Source organism: Polyodon spathula, chromosome 57 (assembly GCF_017654505.1).
Source record: "Polyodon spathula isolate WHYD16114869_AA chromosome 57, ASM1765450v1, whole genome shotgun sequence".
In the NCBI taxonomy this organism is placed as follows: Eukaryota; Metazoa; Chordata; class Actinopteri; order Acipenseriformes; family Polyodontidae; genus Polyodon; species Polyodon spathula.
The window spans coordinates 667,138-690,864 of NC_054590.1; the positions used below are offsets into that span (position 1 = coordinate 667,138).

The window sequence follows — 23,727 nt, forward strand, 5'->3', positions numbered from 1 at the left end:
AAGGACACATAGCAAATCTTATGAATCACCCAACAAGCATTCTTCAAGTTGTTCCACTTTTTAAAGCATGTTACACTGCAACGCCCAAAGTGGCTCACCAAAAAAATAAAATAAAATAAAATAAATACAATAAGGACTTTGGAATTCCATCTTTATCGCAGGTAGGAAGGAATCCTGTGCTGCCTTAGTTTCCCTGAACAGAAAACAATGAATCACAACGCGGAATCTCAGCGAAATGAAATGTAACCGCAACTTAACAAATGCGAAAAGCAGCACCCGGCAATAACGTGCTTATAATCCTCTCTCTGCGTGTCCCGCTGGCGCTGGCTGTACTAAACTAGGAAGAGCTTCTGGTTGGTGACGCTACGAGCTGGGAGATCATTGAGGTCAAGCACAGGAATGGATCACACTTCTATGCAACGGGAGTCTGATTCTCATCCCTAATGTCACGCTATGGTCCTGAGGAGCTACTTGTATGATGCACAATAAGATCAGCCGATCATTGAACTATAGGATTGTTTTGTCAAAAGCCAGACACTGAGGGAGAACTCACCTGATTCCAGCAGAGTAGCACGTGTGAGTCCTGGCATGGGCCTAGCTCTTTCAGTGCTGTTGTCCTCATTTGAGGGCAGGCTGCTTTGTAATCTTTTGGAGCATTCTTAAATGGCATCTACTGTTCTGATAACTTAAGTTTTGTTCTGTTCAAAGCAAACAAGTGAAGTCTAGATGTCACTGTTAATTCTGCACATACAGCCCTTATGGCACTTGATGGGTTAATCACGCTGGAACCGCACAGGACTCCTAGGTGCCCAGTCTGAGCGTGTAAATATGTGTAACATGTACTGTGGATACCCAATAAAGGAGATCCTTTTTGAATTTTACAACTTGGACAATTGTGTGAAGCTTTGTCCTTTATTCACTCTGTATTATTCAAAGCTGTCACGTTTCAGTTTTTTTTATAAAAATGATCACAGTTAAAGTTGAAACGTTCAGGGAACTAAAACGGAATCTGCCATCCTTACCTATGAGGGGGTTAAACAGAGGCGGGGCTGGCAGAGTTGAAAGGTCACATTGTCACAGCAATTAGTACTCGCCAGACAAGCTCAAAGTAGATGTAGAGAAAAATGGTACCAATTCAATATGGCATCAATAAATCGCAGATGGAAGAACTATTGCAGACAAAATAGAACTTAAAGTGACATTTTAGTGCATTCTACAGAACTAGGGAAGCTGTAGAATGCAGTCCCCCGTCACCCCATAAAATGCTCCGCTGTGGGTTAATCACTGTGGTTTAGTTTGAACCCTTGATTTCATATAGATACAACACACATCTGTTTAGCACAAAGTGTAAAGTTACGGTCCAGTTTCGTTAGATGTTTCACCAGGGTTTAGTATCACTAATAATCAGCAAGGCAACACAGGGTTTCAGGGTTCAACTGGGATGGCAGTTAATCTTCCAGAGGTCAGGTGGAACTGAGATCTCAGACACACACACACTCGCACCATGCAATTAAACAGACATACGCAGACACACATACACAGACTAAACAATTAAACAGACACGCAGACACACACACAAACACACAATGCAATTAAACACAGCCACATACACACTATGCAATTAAACAAAGCCACACACACACACTATGCAATTAAACACAGCCACACACACACACTATGCAATTAAACACAGCCACACACACTATGCAATTAAACACAGCCACACACACTATGCAATTAAACACAGCCACACACACTACGCAATTAAACACAGACACATACACTCACTGCGCAATTAAACACACACAACACGCAATTAAACAGACACACTTGCACCACACAGACAGCATGCACACAGACACCCTGCACTCAGCAACACTGCCAGATGGAAACTGCACATGGACAATTCATCCCATCATTTATTTTACGTTGGGTTAAACACACACACGACTCCTTCCACAGACCCCTGATCATCACCAAACCCGGACAAGCTAATCTTAGCCGAGGCAAGGCAGTCCAAGACTAGCCCTGACCCGGGTCTGTGAGCCGGTCTGACAGCGTCCCAACAACCAGGCACCATCCCAGCAGTGACAGCTGGTAACGGAAGCTGCTTTCAGGCACGAAATTAAGCAAAGCAGAAGGAATTCAGAATTGAGAGGCCTCCCTGGTTAACAGAGAGCTGCCTAAAGGGCAGAATACAGGGATGGAAATAAGACTCTCATTGCATAGCGGTTTGATCAACTCCTGGTTTTACTTAGAGTTTAATAAGTCACACGTTAGCTTGTTACCTAGACACAGTGGGGCTGATCAAGCTGGTAGTAAAACCTGGAATGGGTGAAACTGCTGTGCAGTAGGAGTCTTATTGCCATCCCTATAATATTGTCCTTGATGTCTGATTAAAACTTACCTGTTGCCTATCTACAAAAATCACAAGTTAGGCATTTAATCTTTTGTTATCATGAACAACATTTTTTTTTTTTTTGGCATCAACATTACCACTAATAATATTATTTTGTACTCTTTAACAAATCATACAACAATAATAACTCATAAGAACAAGACAGTAGTTTGAAACGACAAACTCAGGACAGGGCCTGTGTCCATGTTCCTGCTCTTTGGTTGTGGTTGTGGTTGTGGTGGTTGTTGTTGTTGTTGTTGTTGTTGCCACAAGGGGGCGTGTTCCTCTGCACGCCGATCCTGTTTCAGACGCTAAACTCTTTAGATCTCTAGCAATGCTTCGCCGTTGAAAGAAAAACAAAACACGTTTTTGCGGCGACATTTAGAGAAAAGAGAGACAGAGCCCTTGACGTCTCGTTTGAGATGCCGTCTGTCTTTGAAAATAAGCAGAAACGTCCTCCTCCTCCTGCAGTGTGCTCCCAGCTTCTTTTAGAACGCTAAATCATTCCAGAACGTTCTCTTCTGGAATCCTCTAGAACGTCGACAGCCAGAACCATTCGGGAACCCCAGAACAGTCTTTTTAATAAACATTTGTATTTATTTAATTATCATGTATACGTATGCATTTATTTAAATCGATGAACTCCTCATTGAAGCTTACAGCCATCATTAAGATGGCCTAGCTTCCCAAAAAAAAAACAAAAAAAAAACAAGCAAACTTATTTTGTCTCCTTGAAAAAGGTTAGAAAAAGCTGGAACTTTGCACCTCTTACGAAAAGAGTTCTGTTTCAGAGTTTCTCTCCCTGTCCCTAGGGCTTGGAGCTGCCCTGGCTGTCGGGGTCGGTCCCTGTGGAACTGGAGTCCGAGTCTGTGTCTGCGTCGTTCTCCTGGCTCTGGCACTTCTCCTTCACACGCTGTTGGATGGCTGCGAGCCGGGACAGCAGGTTCTGGTAGTCAAAGTGCCCTCTCTTCTCACCGAAAGGATCCTTTATGAAAATAAAAATAAATAAATAAATAAATAAATACAATGGTGAGTTTCCTGTTGATCACTTGGTTTTGTTGTTCATGAAGTATTTCTCGTGATTGATGAGTATCCTGGTGGATCCTGATTCCCCCTGAATACAGAGCTGTTTGCTCTCACTCCGTCTCTCTCGTACTCCACATTCATCTGGTTTTCACATATAAGCAGCAATAAACTTTTCCAATAATTACCAGATTTTATACAAATAACACTTTGTAAGTGAAATCAATCTCCTTGGAACCCTACACTCAAACAATAACAGATCTCTGATCAGTCACCTGGTGTAACAGAGTCATTATCAAACAGTCACAGAACGGAGGGGGCTGTGTGATCCAGTGGTTATAGAAAAGGGCTTGTAACCAGGATGTTCAAATCCCAGCTTACTCCCTGACACACTGTGTGTGACCCTGAGCAAGTCACTTAACCTCCTTGAGCTCCGTCTTTCAGGTGAGACATTGTTGTAAGTGACTCTGCAGCTGATGCATAGTTCACACACCCTAGTCTCTGTAAGTCTCCTTGGACAAAGGAGTCTGCTAAATAAACAATAATAATATTAATAAGAAGAAGAACTCCTCCCTGTCTTGTCACCTGGGCAATTGGTTCACTCTGAGGTTGTATAAATAAACAGGTCTCCTCATTCGAGTCCCTTCTCAAACACCAACTGCAAGTCAATCAAGGGGACTTGATACAAATAAGCTACCTGTTTTATATAAAACTAACTGTAGTCACTAAAGGCTGCATAGCATTGCACGCAGCCTGTGGGTCCTGTCTGCCTGGGAAACGGGATGAGAGCTGCTGGTTACTCTGAAGTTTAAGAGCTTTGAACTTGGAGGGAAGATCCTTGTTTTCACGGTGCTATTACACAGAGCGGATCTGAGCACACGTGTTAAACAACAGGGTCATGATTTGGAATTATAGCTCAGTTTGGGATTCTTGACTGTCCGATTAAGATTTGGTGCGCTTTGAAATGATTCACTTCAGATTGATTTTGAATAAAAGTTCAGCTTCAATTCAGGATTTTTGCTTTTTGTACTGTGTTTGAATTCTTTAACGAATTGGATAAAGCACAGGCAGAATACTGCATACATGAGATTAACAGCATGTGCAATTCTACTTTTAGTCACAATCTCCTCTCATTAACTTACTCCAACAGCGTATCGTTCATTCTGACTGTCCTTTCACTATAACAAACCCCTCGATATAACGAAACCAAAGGATTGGACCCCAACAGGTTCGTTATAGCGAGGGTGTGCTGTACACTTGAAACAAAAAGTTTAAATATTTTAAAACATTCCCAACAACATTATTTTAAATATTTACATTTCGAATCGTATCAAAATAAATTATATAAAACATTGATATATTCACAATCAGTATTCACCCCAGGTCTGGTATCAACTCTCCTGTAGTTTTTCATAATGCAGCGTTATACAAGTACAAATAGTTTGCAGCATTACACATGTAGATACTTCGATTTGTAAGAATTATGCTATTGAATTGCTATGCTTTGCTGCAGCTCTGCGTGGGTCTGGTCCACGCAGCCTGTATGCTACCTGCATGCTCTGCCCCTGCAGGTGAAGGCGCTCCTTGCAGACTCCCTCATAGAAATCATAGTACTCCAGAAAAGACTTCTCCATCACGCTCCTGCAGCACAAAGAGACAGAGAGTCAGTCAGAGAGAGAGAGACACAGAGACTGAGAGAGAGAGTCAGTCAGAGAGAGATTCACACAGAGACAGAGTCAGTCAGAGAGAGAGAGACAGAGAGATTCACAGAGAGAGAGAGCAGACACAGAGAGAGAGAGAGAGAGAGAGAGAGAGAGAGAGAGAGAGAGAGAGAGAGAGAGAGAGAGAGAGAGAGATGCACACAGCACCAAGGCTTAAAGATTATTCAAATATTTGAAATCGTAACAGTCGTAAAATCTATTCCATTCTAAAGTAAGCAAGGGAAAACGTATATGAAGCTCAGTCACCACAGGGCCTCAGGGCAGGGGCACTTCCCGTCCAGCATGTCGCTCACCGCCACCCTCATGGTCTCGTGGCGGATGCACTCATTGTAGTTCTTGCTGTCGCCGGGGTGCCTCTCCTGTACACACACAGCGAAGGAGGGAGGGAACCAGCAAGGGTTAAAAAAAGAGCGACACAATCACATTGTCTGACTATGTACTTATACATGTATTTTGTGATCGGCTGTGTGGAGCTGTGGGTTGCTATGGGGCTGTATGGAGCTCCAGGGGGGCTGTGGGGAGCAGCAGGGAGCTGCGGGCGGCTGTGGGGAGCAATGGGGAGCAGTGGGGGGCTGTGGGGAGCTGTGGGGAGCTGCGTCCCTGTCCCGGTTACCTGCTCGAAGCCGGGCTCGTTGTGGTACGGGTTTTCTGTCATCAGGGACTGGATGGAGATGAGCACCGAGGAGATGCTCTGAGCCGGGCTCCAAGCCGGGCCGGTCCACGTCCTGCACAACACGGAAGGTAACAGTCAGGAACACAGAACCACACAGAGAACCACTGAGGAACACACAGAACAGCACAGAACACATGGAATCAATCCATCAATCCCTTTATTTACCCAGGTTAGACCGCATATAAACACCCAGGAACACAGAATCACACAGAGAAACGCAGAACAATGCAGAACAATACATGAGGGCACACTAAGGCACACAGAGCGCAATGATCTGAAATCGTAATTCACTGAATGGCTGCTCCCCCCAAGGATATAACATACATGAACAGCACTACATGAAGCACAGCAATTATTTTCACGAGGGAAACGTGCTCCTAGAACAATGTATGAACGGTAAATAACATGAGGGCAACACTAAGGCAGCACCAGAGCAGTTGTCAATACAATGGATACCCTGAAATCGCAATAACCGGTCTGAATTTCCCTTCTCCTTCTTAGGCCCCAGATGCTGCCCCATAGTTTCCCCCGGCATTAGTCCCGTTCCTATCGCACCAAAACCGGTTTTGCCCTCTCCGCGCGCTTGCTTGCCCCGTGGTCATGAGGCTATCATTCTCTTTCTGGATTTCAGGGGTGTGTCGAAATTTTGATTACTAGGGGGGCGTAATATCATGGATCTGCAGAGATAGAAAATATAGACTATATCGAGCCAAACCTCCTCTCTCTCTCTGCGTATTATTTATATATCTATAGATATATATATATATATAAGAGATATATATATATATATATATATATATATATATATATATATATACACACACACACTCACACACCTGCATGTCTCTCACAAACAGCACTCCAGTTCTGGAGACGGCATGCTGCTCTTCAGAGGTATGGAACCTGTCCAGTATATTAACATCTCAGAAACACACTCTCTGATGCCACCTCTGTTGCCACGGCAGCTCAGACGGCACCTTGTGGCCAGGGTGGGGCACTGGAACACCACCGGTAGATCTGCAGGGCTACCTGCAGCTTCACTGCTACTCTAGCTGCACTGACAGTGCTATCCTGTCATTGCCTCCTGTACTGTCTTTGCATTTGCTTTGAGCCTGAAAAGAACTCATTTGATTGAAGATTACCTGAAGAAGACTGAAGAAAACAAACCTTACACCTCTCATCTGAACAACCTGTCCTGAGGCAGGAATGGAAATAAGGCTCCCATTGCATAGCGGTTTGATCCATTCCTGGTTTTACTAAGAGTTTAATAAGACACAATAATAATAATAATAATAATAATAATATAATAATAATAATAATAATAATATAGAACAGATGGGCTACAGTGAATTACAAGGTTATAGTTTCATCAAGGGGTTCTCGTAGCACTGTAAAGCCCGAGAGCGAAGCTGTTTGGTAGAGGCGATGTGTCGTCAAGTCATTTAAATAAGACCTTTTGATTCATATGGGCTGAGATTCAATGACTGATTGTACTTATGCATATAACATGATAATGTACATTTATTAACAATAATTATATTTAATCAGAATTCTAAACGTGACTCCCCCCCCCCCAATTCCAATTACCTTAGTCATGTCATGAGGGTCTGGAACCACAAACATGCCTGGGGGGGGGTCCTTGTAGATTGACATGATGTCCCTGCAGAGAGAAATGAGACACAGGCATGCTGCGGCATCACTCGGAGACACAGCGCATGCGTGAAGGTAACTGCGCGCTGTGTTGCCGGGTCCGCGGTTTTCTCGCAGAGTTGGGATATTTTAAAAGCACAGCCGCGGGAAATGTTAAGGAGCAGCGGGCTGATAATGCAATTAGATTGGTGGTATTGCTTTAAAAAAATGAAACTGTTTTCATGTTTGCGATACAGTACCAGCGTTAGTATTTCAATAAAAGGATCGCGCTGTAATTCGGTTGCTGGTCTGGTGAGAAAGTTGATTTGTCCATTCAGAGCTGCCGTACGAACTTGTTGACAGTGGCGTGTGGATGAGCTGTACTGGGGCTTGTAGTTTTTATCAAATTTATACCAGATATCTTTTCTTACGATAGTTTTCGTACCACGTTCTGGTTTTGGATATCATTCATATTAGCAGTATTCAGATTTTTTTTTTTTAGGGCAACTTCTGCCTGTTAAAAATAAACACTGCTACTAAATAACTAAATGTGAAAAACCTAACAAAAACCATTGCCAAGAATTATACGATTTTTAGTGACACATACTTGAGTGCGTAGGAAGTGTAAAGTGGATTTGCTCCTTAACATAAATAAACACCTGACTCGTACTGTACTGTACAGAGAGGCTGCAATTGAAATGTAAACCAGACACGTTTTAACGCCCTTAAAACGACAACTTGGACGATGACACTAATTACTGTATACTAGGGAGTAGTTCAATTTAAACCGCATTGTTTAAAGTTGCTTATGGGAAAATTATATATAAATATATAATCTATTATATATAATATATAATATATATATCGTGAGCATTTTTAAAACAAATTATTGTGTATATCAAATATTGTGTTTGTGTGTATTAAATGAATAAACAGAATGATGTGTTTACCTTTTGATCCTCAGGATACACTGCTGCGACGCTTTCTCGTTGTCCCAGTCCGTGCTAATGGTCGGGTCCCAGAACGTGGAGTGAAGCTGGGAAAGCAAACCCGCTCCGGCCACGGAGCCGGCGATGGGGTGCAAACCTGTGGCTGTATTCGGGGTGTCTGTGCCGGTGAGACCTAAACCGATGCTGGGGATCGCAGAGGCGACGGCGTTCCCGATGCCGGCCGAGGGGGCTAGGATGGCAGTACCCACTGCGGTGCCGACGACACCAATAGTAGCACCGAAAGCCGGGGAGACATCCCCAGTGGTACCACTAACAGCAGAACCAGGCGTGAAACCGTGCCCCGACGCAGCTGCAGTGGAGGCCACCAGACCCGGGCTGGTCCCGGCGGAGTCACCGGTACTCTGCGCCAGTGCATTCCCGAAGCTCGGCAGGATCTGAGTGAAGTGGATTCCCGCGGTACCGCCGCCAGTGGCGACGATTCCCGCAGAGGCGGCGGCGGTAGCAGGGCCGGCTGTAAGCTGCTGAGACGGCTCTTCCCCAGCACTGTCCGCCATGTTGCTGAATTATCGCTTTTCTCTGTCTCTGCCAGTCTGTGAGAGAGGGGTTGTGATCTCAGAGGAACAGCAAGCCTTACAGCTTTATTAGAGAAAGCGGACAGCTTCGGGCTAATAATAATAATAATAATAATGAGTATTACTGGGGTTATTACTGTGCGCAGACACGGAAGACAGCAGCTGGCTGTTCGCAAGCGAGCGGTCTAAATTCATCGCTGGCTCAAGATGTTTTTTCCCCCGAGTCACTTCCTCTATCGTTGGAGACTGAAGTGGCTGCACTGCCACCTTGCGGGCAAACCCAGTACCTCAGCCCAATTATATGTACGTGTCTGTATTTCTATTTTCATTTCCATTTATTTATGTATGCATTGCATTACATTTTCATATGTAGTAAAATATGTAATAATATATAATATAGGTAAAATATATATATATTATATAGATATTATCCTTACAGTCACTTATATCATTCATCCTCATATATAATTTCTTGTGACTAGTCCATAAATTACAGAGCGTTATTTAATGCTCTCGCTTCCACAGAGGCGAAAGAGTTTTCAACTGTAACACAGAAAGAGTTCCTGTAACACACTGAAGAGGCCCATCTATTATTTTTTATAATCCATGGATACCCTTGCGATGCTAATATTAAAGAAGACGAGGTTCAGCAGTACAGTTGGGTGTTTTTTGTTTCAGTGCTGTACAGATGTTTTATGTCATTATCTGTTTCTCTGAGATACGAATGGACCAGCTTTGCATTTTTATATATAATCTATAGACACTGTGCTAAAAAGCAACCAGTCAAAGCTCAAATTAATATCTATCTATCTATATCTATATATATATATATATATATAAAATCAAAGTTTTTAAAAAGTGGGCTATGCCCCACAGAAGGCTACTATGTGAATGTGTTAAAAATAAATATAAAGCATAGTTACACATGAACAAGCACTTGCTGGGCTCACGAATGTGGAGAGGACACAGTGTGTGTTTCAACATATCAAACTATTAAAAATGTTGAGAAGCAGTTTAAAATAATCAGTTTATATCACCTCTTGCTGTTTTTTTTTTTTTTTTTTTTGTTATATATATTGGAACTTTAGGGCAGGGGTGTCCTGGAGGATTTCTAGTTAGCTGTAATATTTTACAAGTAACTTGAACTCTGCAACTGATTTAGAGCTTAAAACAATTAAAAAAGGTCTAACTAATCAAATCATTTCAATGAAGGGTCTAGTCCAGTAATTGAGAGCTCAGCTGGATTGAAAGCCAGCAGCCACAGGGGCTCCCCAGGAGCAGGAATGGGAAGCCCCACTATAGGGCATATAGACCAGGGATGCTCCATTCCAGTCCAGGAGGATTAGACCATTCCAGTGCAGGAGAATTAGTCTATTCCAGTCCAGGGGGATTAGTCCACTCCAGGTTTAAAATGTGACAAATCTTAGACTTGGATGGATGTAAATTAAGTACTTTGGTGGTGCATAAGACTTGGACTGGCCAGACCACACTCGACCAGCCCTGGTTTCTATAGTAGAAGCAGGGGGTGTGAACCTCCGTTCCTGGAGGGGACTGCTGTGTCTTCAGGCTTTCGTTCCAGCTGAGCTCTCAATTACTGAACTGGTCAAATTATTTTATTAATGAACACATTTAACACTTCTCTCCAGGCCTCAAACTGTTTCATCGGTCATGTGCCTTAAATCACATGTATTTTCTAAATCAACTGTAAATAATTTTGGAAAAAAAAAAATACAAATCTGTCTAGTTGCACAGATTAGATCAATCATGTTAATTGAGAGCTTCAGATGGAATGAAACCCAGAAGACTTTCAGCTGATGAAGAGAAAACCGTTGGCACGGAGCAGGATTCAGCTGAGTGTCTAGTGGCTATTTCAAACCAGGACCTGGTTCCATTCAGATCCTGAACAAATTAATAAACAACCAGGATTAGCATGCCCTTATATATAAAAAACATATTTGATTAATTCTCCGTTTGGTCAGGATGACAGTGCATTGTGAAAGCCCAGCTTTTTCTGCATTAAGTATTATTAATGTGCAAGTCAGATAAAAAGGGAATGCGGAAGAGAGCCCAAAACAACCAGTCTGTACATCCTTAGCTGTGATCTTAGTACATTCATTTCCAAAACACCTGTCGGAAACCCTGAGCTAGGGGCCACCACAGCAGCCAAACTACACAAACGCTGGGGCCAGTTCCACAAAGAACTGCAAGCACAGAACAGGTTTTCTAAACGAGGAAGCAATCACTTTTACCAGTTTAAATATACATTTAAAAAAAAAAAAAAAGCAGAGCTTAGTAAAACTCCACTTAACATGTTTGCTGTTTTGAGATGTACGTTTTTACAGAAGTGACCTGGATTTAGCAGACCAGTACCAGGAATGGCATTGTGAAGTTAACTCAATTACCATTAACTTTAAAACATCTTAAGTTTACATTAAGTTTGTAAAAGCAGCCACTGAAGTTAAGTCACCAAGGAGCAGTTAAGAGCTGGTGCCTTACTGAAGAAACCCTTTCATTGCAGTTTCACACCCCCTCCTTTGACTGTTCACAATCCAAAGCGGCTCCACCCCCCACCGAACTGAAAGCCTCCATTTTCTCCAAGTCTGCTTTTACTTGGCTTTGAAACAGAGTTTGTCTGGAAAGCCTGTGTGCCAGCACTGGACACATTTCACAAAATATTTACCTCTGTCAGCCTCACCTACTCCACACAGAGGGTTGAAAGGTTGGTCAGAGCCACCATATGAACACAAGAGATTTGACATGCCTCTCTCCACCACGACATGCAAACGTCTTACTTTGTGATCAAGTGCTTGATTTCCTCCAGTTTGAGATACACAATTGCACAAGTTGTGTTTGGTATAATGCAGTCAGTCCACATGTTTTGATTGAATGCTAACCAGCCACAGCTCCCTCCCTCTCAAACACTTTGAAATGACGATACAAACAGTTACAGGATTATCCACCCCTCACTTTATTTTAGACATTTTGCCTAAACAAAGTAGCAAGATCTTATTACATAAAACTTGGACAAAAGTTACTGTTTTGAAATAAAACTAATGGAATGGCGATGCCACGGCCTCAGCAGCTGCACGTCAGAGTTCCAAACCCCTCCAGGGGCCGGGGGAGCCCTCAGTGGCCATAACCTACACCCTGGACCCCCTAAAAGGGGTGTGGAAAATGAGGAGGGGGTTTACATAGCAAACAGGATGAGGAACGCAACCATCAAACAGAAGAGACCCATTGCTTCAGACAAGGCAAAGCCCAGGATAGCGTAGGAGAACAGCTGCTGCTTCAGAGAAGGATTCCTGTGGGGGAGGAGAAATAAGAGGAATCAATCATTTGGCCAGGTTGACAGTACATTGTGAAAGACCAATGGTTTTTGCTGAAGTATTTGATGTACAAATTACAATGGGGGAAAAATAAAAGGACTGGTATTCTACGTGGAGAATGGAGACCAAAACAAAGTAGAGTAGACTCCCGTTAATCCATACGGTTTAACGCATTAACAAAATGTATTGGTGCAGAGACCTGATCTATGTGGAAGCAAGTATCTGCGTGCTTTACTAGTGTGGAAATCTGTACCTGTGCAGAAGTTAATCATTTAAATTCAGTTAGTCATTATAGTGCAAGCCAGACAAATATCCCTCAATTTCAGGTTCAAGTGTAATGTTATCAAGTGTATTCTTGGGGGGGGGGGGGGGGGGGGGGGGGGGGGGGAAGAAGTTAACGCGTACAATTGCATGTTGGGTATTTTACAGTCTTAAAAATGGATTAAACAATTTTACTTCATGTCCTAACTTCGTCGGACCGTTTTTTTTGACGTCGGTCACCCTACAGTCTTAAGAACTACAAATTGACTGAGGGAGTGGAGCATGTCAGAATCTTGAACACAATTGACTCGAGGGAGGGGGTGGTGGTGGGGGGGGGGGGGGGGGGGAGGGGAGTAGGTCCGAGTGGACCGTATAGGTTACTAGTCCGAGGGCTTGTGTGTCAGGGTTACGGTCGAGGACTGGGCCGGTGCGGTGTCACCGCCCCGAGGCTACTTGACCGGATGCTCCGATGAACTTGGCGGCCGTGTCGATGTCCCGGGAGACAGCGCTGGTCTGGAATCCCCGGCTCAAGATCTGCATAGCAGCGGCATCGCTGTGCAGCACCAGGGACTGGGGGGGCAGCAGAGACAGGAACATTAGTCAGACGCCTTTATCCAAAGCAACTTGAGACAAGCGGGTTGATCTATGCATTAACTGCTGCAGTAAATTCCCTTGCAGGATGACGAGACAGGAGGTCCTATTGTAAGACACGGCAGCAGCAGCTGTTGATGCACAAGCTCACCCCAAACCAGTCCTACTGTGCAAGTCTCACCACTTCTGTACATGAAGTCAAACCAAGACAGGAATGGAAACAAGACCTATGTTGCATAAGTTTGATCCATTCCTGCTTTCACTAGGTTTAAGAAAGAGAACACCAGGGCTAATCAAGCTCAAAGCCTGGAACTGCTATTGCCATCCCTGCAAATCAAGGGGTTCTCAACTACCCTGGGGACCCCCTGTGGCTGTTGGTTGTCATTCCAACTGCTCTCAATTACTTAACTAGACCCTTAATTGAACTGATCATTTCTTAAATTAGACTTTTCTACTTGTTTTAAGCTCCTACAAAGTTGCAGAGTTCGTTACCTCAAATGTTACACCTGACTTAATTTGCAACTATAAGAACAGCTGAACACAAGTAAACTGGTCTAATTAAGCAGATTATCAGTTCACTTAAGGGTTTGGTTAAAAGTAATTGAAAGCTCAGTTTGAATGAAAACCAGCACACCGGGGGTGTTTGAGAAGCCCTGCTGTAGACGAAGCCTGTGTTTGCAGAGTAGACTGAAGGCCCTGTAGTCAGTGAAGTGCAATACCTGTTCAGTCTTGGCTTCGGGTCTGTTGAACCAGGACACTGATAATGGAGAATGTTCTCGGGACCTAGGTCGACGCGGCGTCCTGAAAGGGGGGGGGAAAAAAAAAAAAAAAAAAAAAAAAAAAAAAAAAAAAAACAGGTTTCAGAGCCCAGAGAGTTAGTCTAAGCTCTCCAACAGAGATTCTTATCAGATTGTTCTAGGGATGGGAATTAGTGTCTTTATGAACCGTAACGCGCTTTTTTTTTTTTTTTTTTTTTTTTTTTTTTTTTTTTACACCATGGATCTGAACAGAAGTAGAAATCTTTTGTATATCGCTACACAAGACCTGGACAAGCGCAAAGACTGTGGTACAGATGGCACTGCGACCTGTGCATCGTGTGACTCGGTGGTTAAAGGGCTTTGCTTTGACTCACTGAGCAAGTCACTTAACCTCCTTGAGCTCCGTCTTTCAGGTGAGACGTTGTTGTAAGTGACTCTGCAGCTGATGCATTGCTCACACACCTTAGTCTCTAAGTCTCCTTGGATAAAGGTGTCTGCCAAATAAATACCACTACCAGCCATTAGTTCTCTCAACTGTTTCAAATCAGGCTACAGGCCCGCATGCAAGATTAGAGTATTGGTACAGTCTGCATTCACTTCAGTAACTTTTCATACAGGTACCATTTTATTACATAGCTAAAACAGTCATTCAAATGAATGAGGCAGTGTAGCTCACTGGATCAAGACCCAAAGAGGATTAAACAAAAAAACATCACTTACCACAGCAGGCGAGGTGACGAATTTAGCACAAGCGTACATTGTGGGATTCTAAAAACAGAGACAGGTAGTTTAATGAACAGTCTTGCTTTTACACATTAGGGAGTGGGGTTAACAGGTCTGCTTTCTACATTCAGAAAAACAGCTGCCTCCAAATCCAGGCCTTGTCATGTACAAGAAAAATAAATTCTGGAGGCCAGTCAGTCCATCAGCGCTTGTCCGGCTCCAAGTTCAACTAACTGATTTGAACGGTCAGGTCTCAAAGGATTCCAGGGGATCCTTCAAGAAGCTGCTTGATGAGATTCTGGGATCAATAAGCTACTAACAACCAAATGAGCAAGATGGGCTGAATGGCCTCCTCTCGTTTGTAAACTTTATGTTCTTATGATTCCAGCTCCACATGACTAGGTAGCCCATTCCATGTGAAATCCTTCCCTCCGTCCTAACCATAGGCCTGCACTATCCATGCATGCTGACCAGCTACATGCATCAAGGTCAGAAGACCACAACACATGCAGCACGGGGGGGGGGGGAAGAGAGAGAGAACACCCACACGTAGTCTTCAATAAAAGCAGCTAGTCTGGCCCAAAAGCACAAGCAACTCACTTACACTTCCAGAAGCCCAGCACTGATCAAGGGTAATCCTTAGCGGGCCGCCTTAACATGCTGATGCCCTTTAAATGACATTTACCTTGTCTAGGTGAAAACAACGTGCCACAGAATGAAAAGCATGTGAGGAAGCATACAAGGCAGAGGGGAAGGTGCAGTGCAAAATTGTTTGAGAACCCAGCAATGTGCAGCCTTGATACCCACATCAGTCTTGCATGCATTAGCCTTTACAGTGCAGGGGTCTCCAACCCTGGTCCAGGAGGGCAGGTATCCCAACTGTACCTGAAATTACTTAATTGGACCAATTAAGTGCTTAGCAGCCTAACTGGTCCAATTTAGTGTACCGTTGGATCAAAAGCTAAAGTCACCAGCCCTCCAGGAGCACAGTTGGTGACCCATTGTAGAGCAAACCATGACAGTAATATGAAAGGTACAATAGCAATTAACCTTCCAGCGCTAAACAGAGGTTTCAAAAGGGAAAGTCTGCCCTTTGAAGAATTTGGTACAGGTTTGCAAATTAGTGCAAAATGTCTAGACCAGGGTGTCCAATCCCTGTCCTGGTTTTTGTTGCAACTGTGCCCTAAATTATTTAATTAGAACAACTGGAAATACTTTGTGCAAAAAAGTAATTTAGGATATAGTTGGAACAAAACCAGGAAGGACATCGGCCCTCCAGGAGCAGGATTGGACACCCCTGGTCTAGATGGAGACCCACAGTACCGCTGGGTCGCGCAGTCAAACGAAGGACACCGTACTACATGCACTACGCAACGGTTAATAGGTTGGTGTCATAGACGACCTTTATGCGACACCATTCCGAATCCACCAGGATTCGCTGATCTTGGCACCTCGTCTTATTATGAGTTGAGGAGTAATGTGGGGCTGGTCCTGGTTCAACGATGACGGGAGCCACCTCCTATCTACTCAGGGTGGGTCACCCGGCGAGTGTGTAAAGTTCCTGCCCCAGCTAAATCTCTCAGCGTCAACCGACGTTTCCAAAGTGTTACTACTGGAAGGTCGACGCGATTTGGCTCCACCAGAACCCTAGCCTGGCTCTTCTCTCCCTGTCTTAAACCTGTCCAAATCATATAACTGTTATCCTCGTGCAACTTTACAAATTGTTTTTTTTTTTATCTAATAGGTGTTTCGTCCATAATTTGTGCAGACAATTTGCCCGTGTCTGGGTCGCATGTGGACCGCCACCGCGTTGACAGTCAAACGAAGGACACCGTACTACACGCACTACGCAACGGTTAAGCGACAGAACCGGGGCAGTATAATACAGTAATATATCATATACCGATTAGAGAGTCATCTTTTACTTAACATTGACATCGCAGTGTAGGAGAGGCCAGCTTGAGCAGCTAGGTGCAGACCATTAGCGCATATGAACTTGAATTTCGTTTTAAATTTAGGTTTAAGGTTTTAAAACCACGGTGTTATATTCACAATGTCTTCCACGAAGCCCTTCAAAATGGGGTTTGGACAGAGGCGATATTTTACCGGTGAAGGTCACCACTGAACCCAGCTCTGCCGCGGTAACAAGCAAAACCCGTGTTAATAAAACCGAGAACTCAGTTAAACAAAAAAATAGCTAGCTACAAATTGTTATAATGCCGTTTAATAAACGGGCATAGTCAGTATCGTGCAATTAAATAAGAGATGGAGCTGGCAGAAAGCAAACAGGCCCGAGGCTGACATTGTTAAATATATTAAGATTGCTACAGAATATCGCAATGGGAAGAAAAAAAAGTAAAAACCGCAGACCCTGACAGTAAAACGAATAAACGGAAGAATATATATATAATATTTTACGGCTGTCAAAGGTAATTCTTCACTAAAAAGGTCACCGACACAGCGGCGAATATGCGGCCCGTTTAAACTTGCTTTTGAAAAGAAATAAAACGAAGACCACGCCAAGCCAGTCAGAAACGAGGCCACGCAGGTTCAGCGCAATCAGAACTGAACTCAAGCCAATGAAAAGAGGGGTAAATTAGCAGGAGAAGTAATGATATATTTACCGGTCCGGCAATGAATGGCAAACGAGACGATCCAGGCGCTCCGGCTCCCTGCAAGCTCAGCGAACGAGTGACCGCCCAGCCGCTCACCTTGCTACTTATACCGTCCCCGCCCCGCGCCGTCCTCAACTCCCATTGGCTGCGCTCGCACCCCTCGGCGCACGATTGGTTCTCTCGTCAAATAAAAGACTCCCGCAGGAGATTCCACGGTCCCGGCGTGTTTTTCTGATTGGACGCTGTCGTGCGTCTGCTTTTGCTCTCGCGTTTCGATTGGCCGGAGTGCGGACAGGCTGCAGCTCGCTGCTCATTGGTTCTGGTTTCTTTAACCTCTCTGAACGTTTCCCGGTGTCCTCTGCCCGGATTGGACACAGAGAGGTAAGAAGTCCCGCCCACTACAGCACTGGGCAAGATGGTACAGAAGTGAAGGTCGCTTAAAAAAACTGTGCTCCCGCCACCTTGTGGTTGGGAGGTGTAAATAATAATAATAATAATAATAATAATAATAATAATAATAATAATAATAATAAATCTAATTTTTCACTGCTAAAAGACACATAGTCCAGCGTGGAGTTTGCGTTACACAGTTTTATAATATATGCACGTCCAGCAGGGTGACGTTGCGGTCAAGGCTGGTTAGCAGCAGGAAAGCAAACGCAGAGACCGAAGCTGCAGTTTTAAGCGCTGCGCAACACTTTAATTAACAATAACAACAAAAACTAAATAAACAGCGCAGACCAAACAAACCAGGCAGTTCAACACAACGGTAACCTGCAAGCTGGGCAGCGCCCCCCACACCAACCCCGTCTCCTCTGTTTATACCACCTGCCCGGGACTTGAATGATGATCAATTATCCGATGGCATTAACCCTATCCAGTGATGGCATTAACCCTATCCAGTGATGGCATTAACCCAATCCAGTGATGGAATTAACCCTATCCAGTGATGGCATTAACCCAATCCCTACCAATGTCAAATACGAAACACACCCACAGTATTTACACTGGCATGTCTTCCATCCAGTCACAGCATGGGCTGGGTTATTATAATTGCTTTGTCTTGACTAGACCCTATATAAAACTGATCACTTGCTTAATTAGACCTTTTTTTTACTTGTTTTGAGCTCTTAAACAGTTGCGAATTTCAAGTTATCTGTAACATTTTATAAATAACTTGAACTTTGCAGCTGTTTAAGAGCTGAAAACAATTAAACAGGTCTAATTAAGCACATTAGCATTTTAATTTTCACTCTTTATTGCACGTTGCTATGGTTTCACTGTGGTAAACCCTTCTAAGGGAATCTTATACATGTCCTTTCACTCAATTGTCATTATTGACCTATTTATTTCTCAGGAGCAGGGGTCTCCAGCATTGGTCCTGGTGGGCCGGTGCGTCACATGTTTTGTGTTCCAACTGAACTCTAAGTTACTTAAAATTGGACCAATTAAGTGCTTATTGAAAGCTTAATTGGTCCAAGTAGTTAATTTAGTGTACAGTTAAAACAAAAACCAGGAGGGACACCGGCCCTTATAGGGTTAAATAAATCACATCTTGCACATTTCTACTTAAAACACCTATGTGAGCAAACCCACAACACAAATGCGAGCTGACACGCAAAACAAAGCAGATTTAATGCTGAGCTAGCGCACAGGAACGCCGCTGCATGTCATTGCTCTGGGCAAAGCCAGCTTCCCTGAGAACCCCCAACTCCAGCCCGTGTCCATTTCATATTGAGGGTCAATGTGCAGGGGTTGTGGTTTTTTTTGAGCCATCTGTGATTACAAAATATATAGCAGTGACCAAACATGATTTTTTTTTTTTTTTAAAGCGTTAATTAATTTTTACATCATTCTCATCTCTACCACATATACTATGTCTGATCCTGTTGCAACTTACATAATATAAAAGAAAATTGTGTGGCATTTTGTTTGATATGAGCTACACGCAAGCAGCACAGCCTGACAGGATTATACAAACTGAAACAATGATAAATATGAGGAAACAGCGACGACTGTGATCGCGCCGCAGAACAGCACTGCTTTGTTGTTGAGATATACTTCTAGCAGTAGGGGGCGCACCTTTACACCTCTGTAACCTCCGCTATAGAGGCAGTTCGTGCATGAAAAAACTATATACTATATAAGAACATAAGAAAGTTTACCAACGAGAGGAGGCCATTCGGCCCATCTTGCTCGTTTGGTTGTTAGTAGCTTACTGATCCCAGAATCTCATCAAGCAGCTTCTTGAAGGATCCCAGGGTGTCAGCTTCAACAACATTACTGGGGAGTGTGTTACCTGGGGAGTTCACACATATATACTATATATATATATATATAGATATATAGAATATATATATATATATATATATATATCTATATATATCTTGTTTTTTATTTAACTAAACGTTTGAAAACCTTTCTTGCTTTCATTATTTATTTTCTTTTTCTGTTTCAATGATTATATTATTTTTAATTTCTAATCTAACACAGCCAGTCAAATGAATCAATCACACGAGCCGAGAAGTAACAGACCTGGTCTCTTCACTGTAGTAACCCTAACGAGTGACGGCCGCCCATTTACTCTTGATAGGGCAGTTATAAAGTAACTCGGCTGTGATTTGTGGCCAGTGTTACATTACCCCTGCCATGCCAGCGCCTCCGAGCATGTCTGGTTTGTGTCCCAGTTTTCGTGGTGCTGTTGGAAGTTCAGTCAAACGCCAAGGGCCGCAAGCCTGGGACTCGTCATCCTAAAGACAGTCAGGCTTCGAGGCTTGCAGCCGGCGAGACCTGTGATTGGAAACGGGGCACCTGTTGAGAGGCGCTGGCACTCCAGAACGTCGCAATGCTACCAGGGTGCATGCAGACCGCGTCTTTGCAACGTGGCCGTGTCCCGGTCGTTCGGATCACGGGACTGTTTGGAGAATATTAGGCAACTACTAGTATTAGCTGTAGTGGAATATAAACGGTGTGCATTAGATAATGCATTCTTACGTAATTAATTATTATTATTATTATTATTATTATTATTATTATTATTATGAGGATACAACCACTGAAACATCTGCCAACCGAGAGCTAAGTACCAGGCATTTTTAAAATGTTCTTTTATTTTTTTGTTTAATTTATTACAAAATGCACACGGGTCAGACCACCAGATAAACATCAAGGATGAAGCAGATGCGTCATTTCAAATGACACAAGTGTGCGCAACATATGTTATGTTTTTTTTTGTCCATCCCGTATGTTAATCTCATTTCCATGGTCCCTAAACATACATGTTACATTGTTAAAATTACATTATCATGGGCTATCGCACTGTGTATTTCAGTACACACACACACACACACACACACACGATACACCCAGAGGCGGCAGTATTGTGTATCTGCCAGCAGGGGCCGCTAAAACACCACGTTAAACTATTTCCCTCAGTTGATGCAATGCGTTACATAAAGCAATTTATTAAAAACATTCGGGATAAATTATATTGACAGAAACGGTTACGGATCTAAATGTGCCATTTGTTAAAGGAACGCATGCAGCGTCCCTCAGCAGCTGGCATTCTCTGTCTCTGTGGTGTGAAGGCTTGCCCGTACATCGAGACTGCACGCTGTTCCGACACTGAATTTGTTGGAAGTGCAGGGCAAAGCTTCGCCAAGTTATACAGATGTGGAAATCCATTAGAAACAGCCCCCAAAACTCGGTTACCCTCGAGGGCATCTGGCATTCCTGAACATTAGGCCATACATGCAGCGCGTTTATTGTCATGCTGTTTGTCTCATCTAGGAATGCATTTTATTAGTACCAATTCAAAAGATAAAAAGCGTGCCTAACTCGGGTCTAAAATTCTACCTGCGTTTAAAAAGGAAGCAGTGTGTTGTTTGAAGCGAGGGGGCTGCGCTGGATCGTACCTGCAGTACCTGTGTGGGGAAGTTGTACTCAGTGTACTGCGCTTGCCTGGGCATGCGAAAACGATTTTAGCTCAGAAAACAAGGAATACAGGGGTCCGATGTACTGAGGCTCAACCTTCAATGTTTTTTTTTTTTGATAATTCAACAAATGTGCATTACTGATGAGCAGTAAGTCGGGTTGTCTAAAATCGTAAACATACACGCCGTTCCGGGCGAATACAGTTTGTCTTGTTCCTAGTGATTCAACTAGAGCCTTCTGCTGCTGGAGATCCCATTTTAAAATGTGGAAATCTAACTTTTTAAAATTAATATCATATCATAAACTGTTACATTCATTAAGTACTTGAAAGACAAACATACCACTTTCTGACGCTACCCGGGTCAAGGTTTAGGACGCCTACCACATTCTGACGGCCTACCACTTTCTGGCCCTACTCTGGTAGCCCGCGTGAATCAGTTGCCGTCCCGGGAGCGAAGGGGTTAAGTTTCATGACCCCCCCCCACCCCCACCACCTGTCTTCTTATCTTCAATGGCATGTCTGGAGACGCACTCAGCAGCATCGTCCATTCCTTGCAGTCTATTAAGAAATGCGATCGGCTTTGTTTGAAGTTTACAGCCAAGTGCTTTTAAATACCTATATAAAAATAAAGTCCTGAGGCTATTATTTTTCTCTCCACATGGGGCAGTCGAGTACCGTTTATTTTCCTTTCGCTTATCTTTTCTTTTTTGTTGTAGTTTTGAGGTATTAGTATTGATTTCTTAGTAGTTATCCAGTGAGACTTACAACTGTTACAAAATATCACATTACAGATAAGAGCAGTTATAAAGTGCAGTAAAATCAGCAGAAAAGAAGATCAAATTAAAATAACAGTTATTATTATTATTATTATTATTATTATTATTATTATTATTTATTATTATTATTATATTATTTATTTGACAGATGCCTTTATCCAAGGCAACGTACAGGTGTTACGGGCAGTACAGGGTTACAATGCAAAGGTAATATTTAAGTTAGTTTACAATACGAGATAAGAAGTAACAGTTTAGGATGAAGACAAATTGTAGCCACAATGACATAGTAGCAGAGCAACAGTGAAAGAATGGTGCATTAGCTGAGGAGACAGTGACAGTAACAGTGGTAAGAGTTCCAAATACAAACAGACAGTCAGTTCAGCTGGTTAATATCTTATTATTATTTTTTTAAAGCGTGTTTCGTCATTTTCTGAAAAAAAAAGAAAACTACCCCTTTTCCTTTCTGTAAACTACAGGCAAACAAAGTTTGACTAAAAAAAAAATGCATATGAATTAAATACTTATTCATGCCACTCTCATATGAAACACTAACTAACTTCTTTGAAGAAAGTTATAATTAATGTGGTTGGAATGTTAATTTAAGGACTGGTTAGCTGTGTTAACGGTTTGTTTCGTTAATGTTTCACTGTCCACACCCTGTCTCCATAACACGATGCAGCTTTGCAATAAATCCCGGCGTGCTAACAAGTCTATGTCAACAGGGGCAAAGTGGCAGAAAGGTGATCGCAGGCTCTGTTTACCAAGAACACAAACGCATCATTTTATAGACAGCACCGCGGTCACCTTTGTTAATCGCTCGGCGATAAGCAGAATATTATCAAGGGCGTAGCCAGCTACGAGACACGGGTCTCGGGAAAATCATACTAGTAATTATTTATTTAGGCCCTGTTGCTTTCCCGCAAATACAATGCATTTCATCCGTCGTTGTGTGAATATAACGCTCAAAAATGAACCCCGGAAACCACAAATCCTAAGAAGCATTTGACTTTTGCATCTGAAGTAAGTCGGATACCAAAGAAGTTACGTTTTTATGTTTTCATTCTCTATATTAATAAATACCTCTAGTAAAAAATCAAAATAATTTATAGACCGACTATTTGTATTTTTTATATATTTTTTTATTGAACACATTGAAATGAAATCCTTAGAAAACTATGAGTAACTTCAGGAGCAATTCAAAGATGCTTATCTTTGAATTTGAAAAGAAATTTAAACTCGTAGTTAGTATAACGTTGATGCGGTGAAACAAGCGCCATTTCGGATCATACAGCGACACCCGCTTTGCAAACAGCATGGGGGATAGAGCCAGCATGGCGGACACAGCGACGCAGCTTCCGATCCGTCCTCGCAGACCAATAGCTTCACCACCGGCCCACCTGAGGGAGCCGGAATGGCGGTTAGTTTATTAACACTACAATGGTATTACACTCTCACTGTGAGCATCAGTACCTCCCTCAGGCAGCTCTGTCTGCATTGTTTTTCCTTGTAAACGGACTCAATGTCGGTGAGCCTAGCCTTGAACCAGAGTGACTGTGGTGGATGTCTCTCACCAACTCGGACCATTACTGACTAGAAATGAGGACCAAGCGGTGCCAGCCCTAAAGTTAAATATCATTTCAGGGTAGCAACCACTGTATTTGTGACGTTTCTTAATAATTAAACCCACCCTTCACCGTTGTTTTTTTGGGGTAAAGTGTTCAATTTTTTAATATGTATCAAACAAAACTAAATCGAGTTCTGGAAATCTCGCCGGTTT

The 23,727-nt window shown here is 43.0% G+C and overlaps 2 protein-coding genes across 2 annotated transcripts; both read right to left on the reverse strand.

The window, feature by feature from the left end:
* Positions 1-1,825: 1,825 nt before the first annotated feature.
* On the reverse strand, positions 1,826-9,263 carry LOC121307572 (ubiquitin-conjugating enzyme E2 Z-like). The gene is made up of 6 exons (XM_041239771.1): positions 8,395-9,263; positions 7,374-7,475; positions 5,756-5,888; positions 5,389-5,501; positions 4,972-5,062; positions 1,826-3,383 (listed from the first exon to the last, which is right to left on the reverse strand). The coding sequence occupies exons 1-6, from the start codon at positions 8,946-8,948 to the stop codon at positions 3,207-3,209; spliced, it is 1,170 nt and encodes a 389-aa protein (XP_041095705.1). The 5' UTR covers positions 8,949-9,263; the 3' UTR covers positions 1,826-3,206.
* A 2,647-nt stretch (positions 9,264-11,910) lies between these two features.
* Positions 11,911-13,908, reverse strand: LOC121307573 (ATP synthase F(0) complex subunit C3, mitochondrial-like). Its single transcript, XM_041239772.1, has 3 exons — positions 13,864-13,908; positions 13,007-13,123; positions 11,911-12,276 (listed from the first exon to the last, which is right to left on the reverse strand). Exons 2-3 carry the CDS (start codon positions 13,091-13,093, stop codon positions 12,154-12,156), a joined length of 210 nt encoding a protein of 69 aa, XP_041095706.1. The 5' UTR covers positions 13,094-13,123; positions 13,864-13,908; the 3' UTR covers positions 11,911-12,153.
* Between the last annotated feature and the right edge of the window lie 9,819 nt (positions 13,909-23,727).

What these genes read in the sequence shown, in the direction of transcription:
- LOC121307572 (XM_041239771.1), bottom strand. Translation starts at nt 8,948, where the DNA reads ATGGCGGACAGTGCTGGGGAAGAGCCGTCTCAGCAGCTTACAGCCGGC. An exon ending in CCCTGCCCTGAGGCCCTGTG is followed by an intron (nt 5,063 to 5,388) that starts GTGACTGAGCTT and finishes TTTGTGCTGCAG; the next exon opens with GAGCGTGATGGAGAAGTCTT. An exon ending in TGCAGGGGCAGAGCATGCAG is followed by an intron (nt 3,384 to 4,971) that starts GTAGCATACAGG and finishes ATTTTCATAAAG; the next exon opens with GATCCTTTCGGTGAGAAGAG.
- LOC121307573 (XM_041239772.1), bottom strand. Translation starts at nt 13,093, where the DNA reads ATGCAGATCTTGAGCCGGGGATTCCAGACCAGCGCTGTCTCCCGGGAC. An exon ending in TCATCGGAGCATCCGGTCAA is followed by an intron (nt 12,277 to 13,006) that starts GTAGCCTCGGGG and finishes TTATTTCTCCTC; the next exon opens with CCCCACAGGAATCCTTCTCT.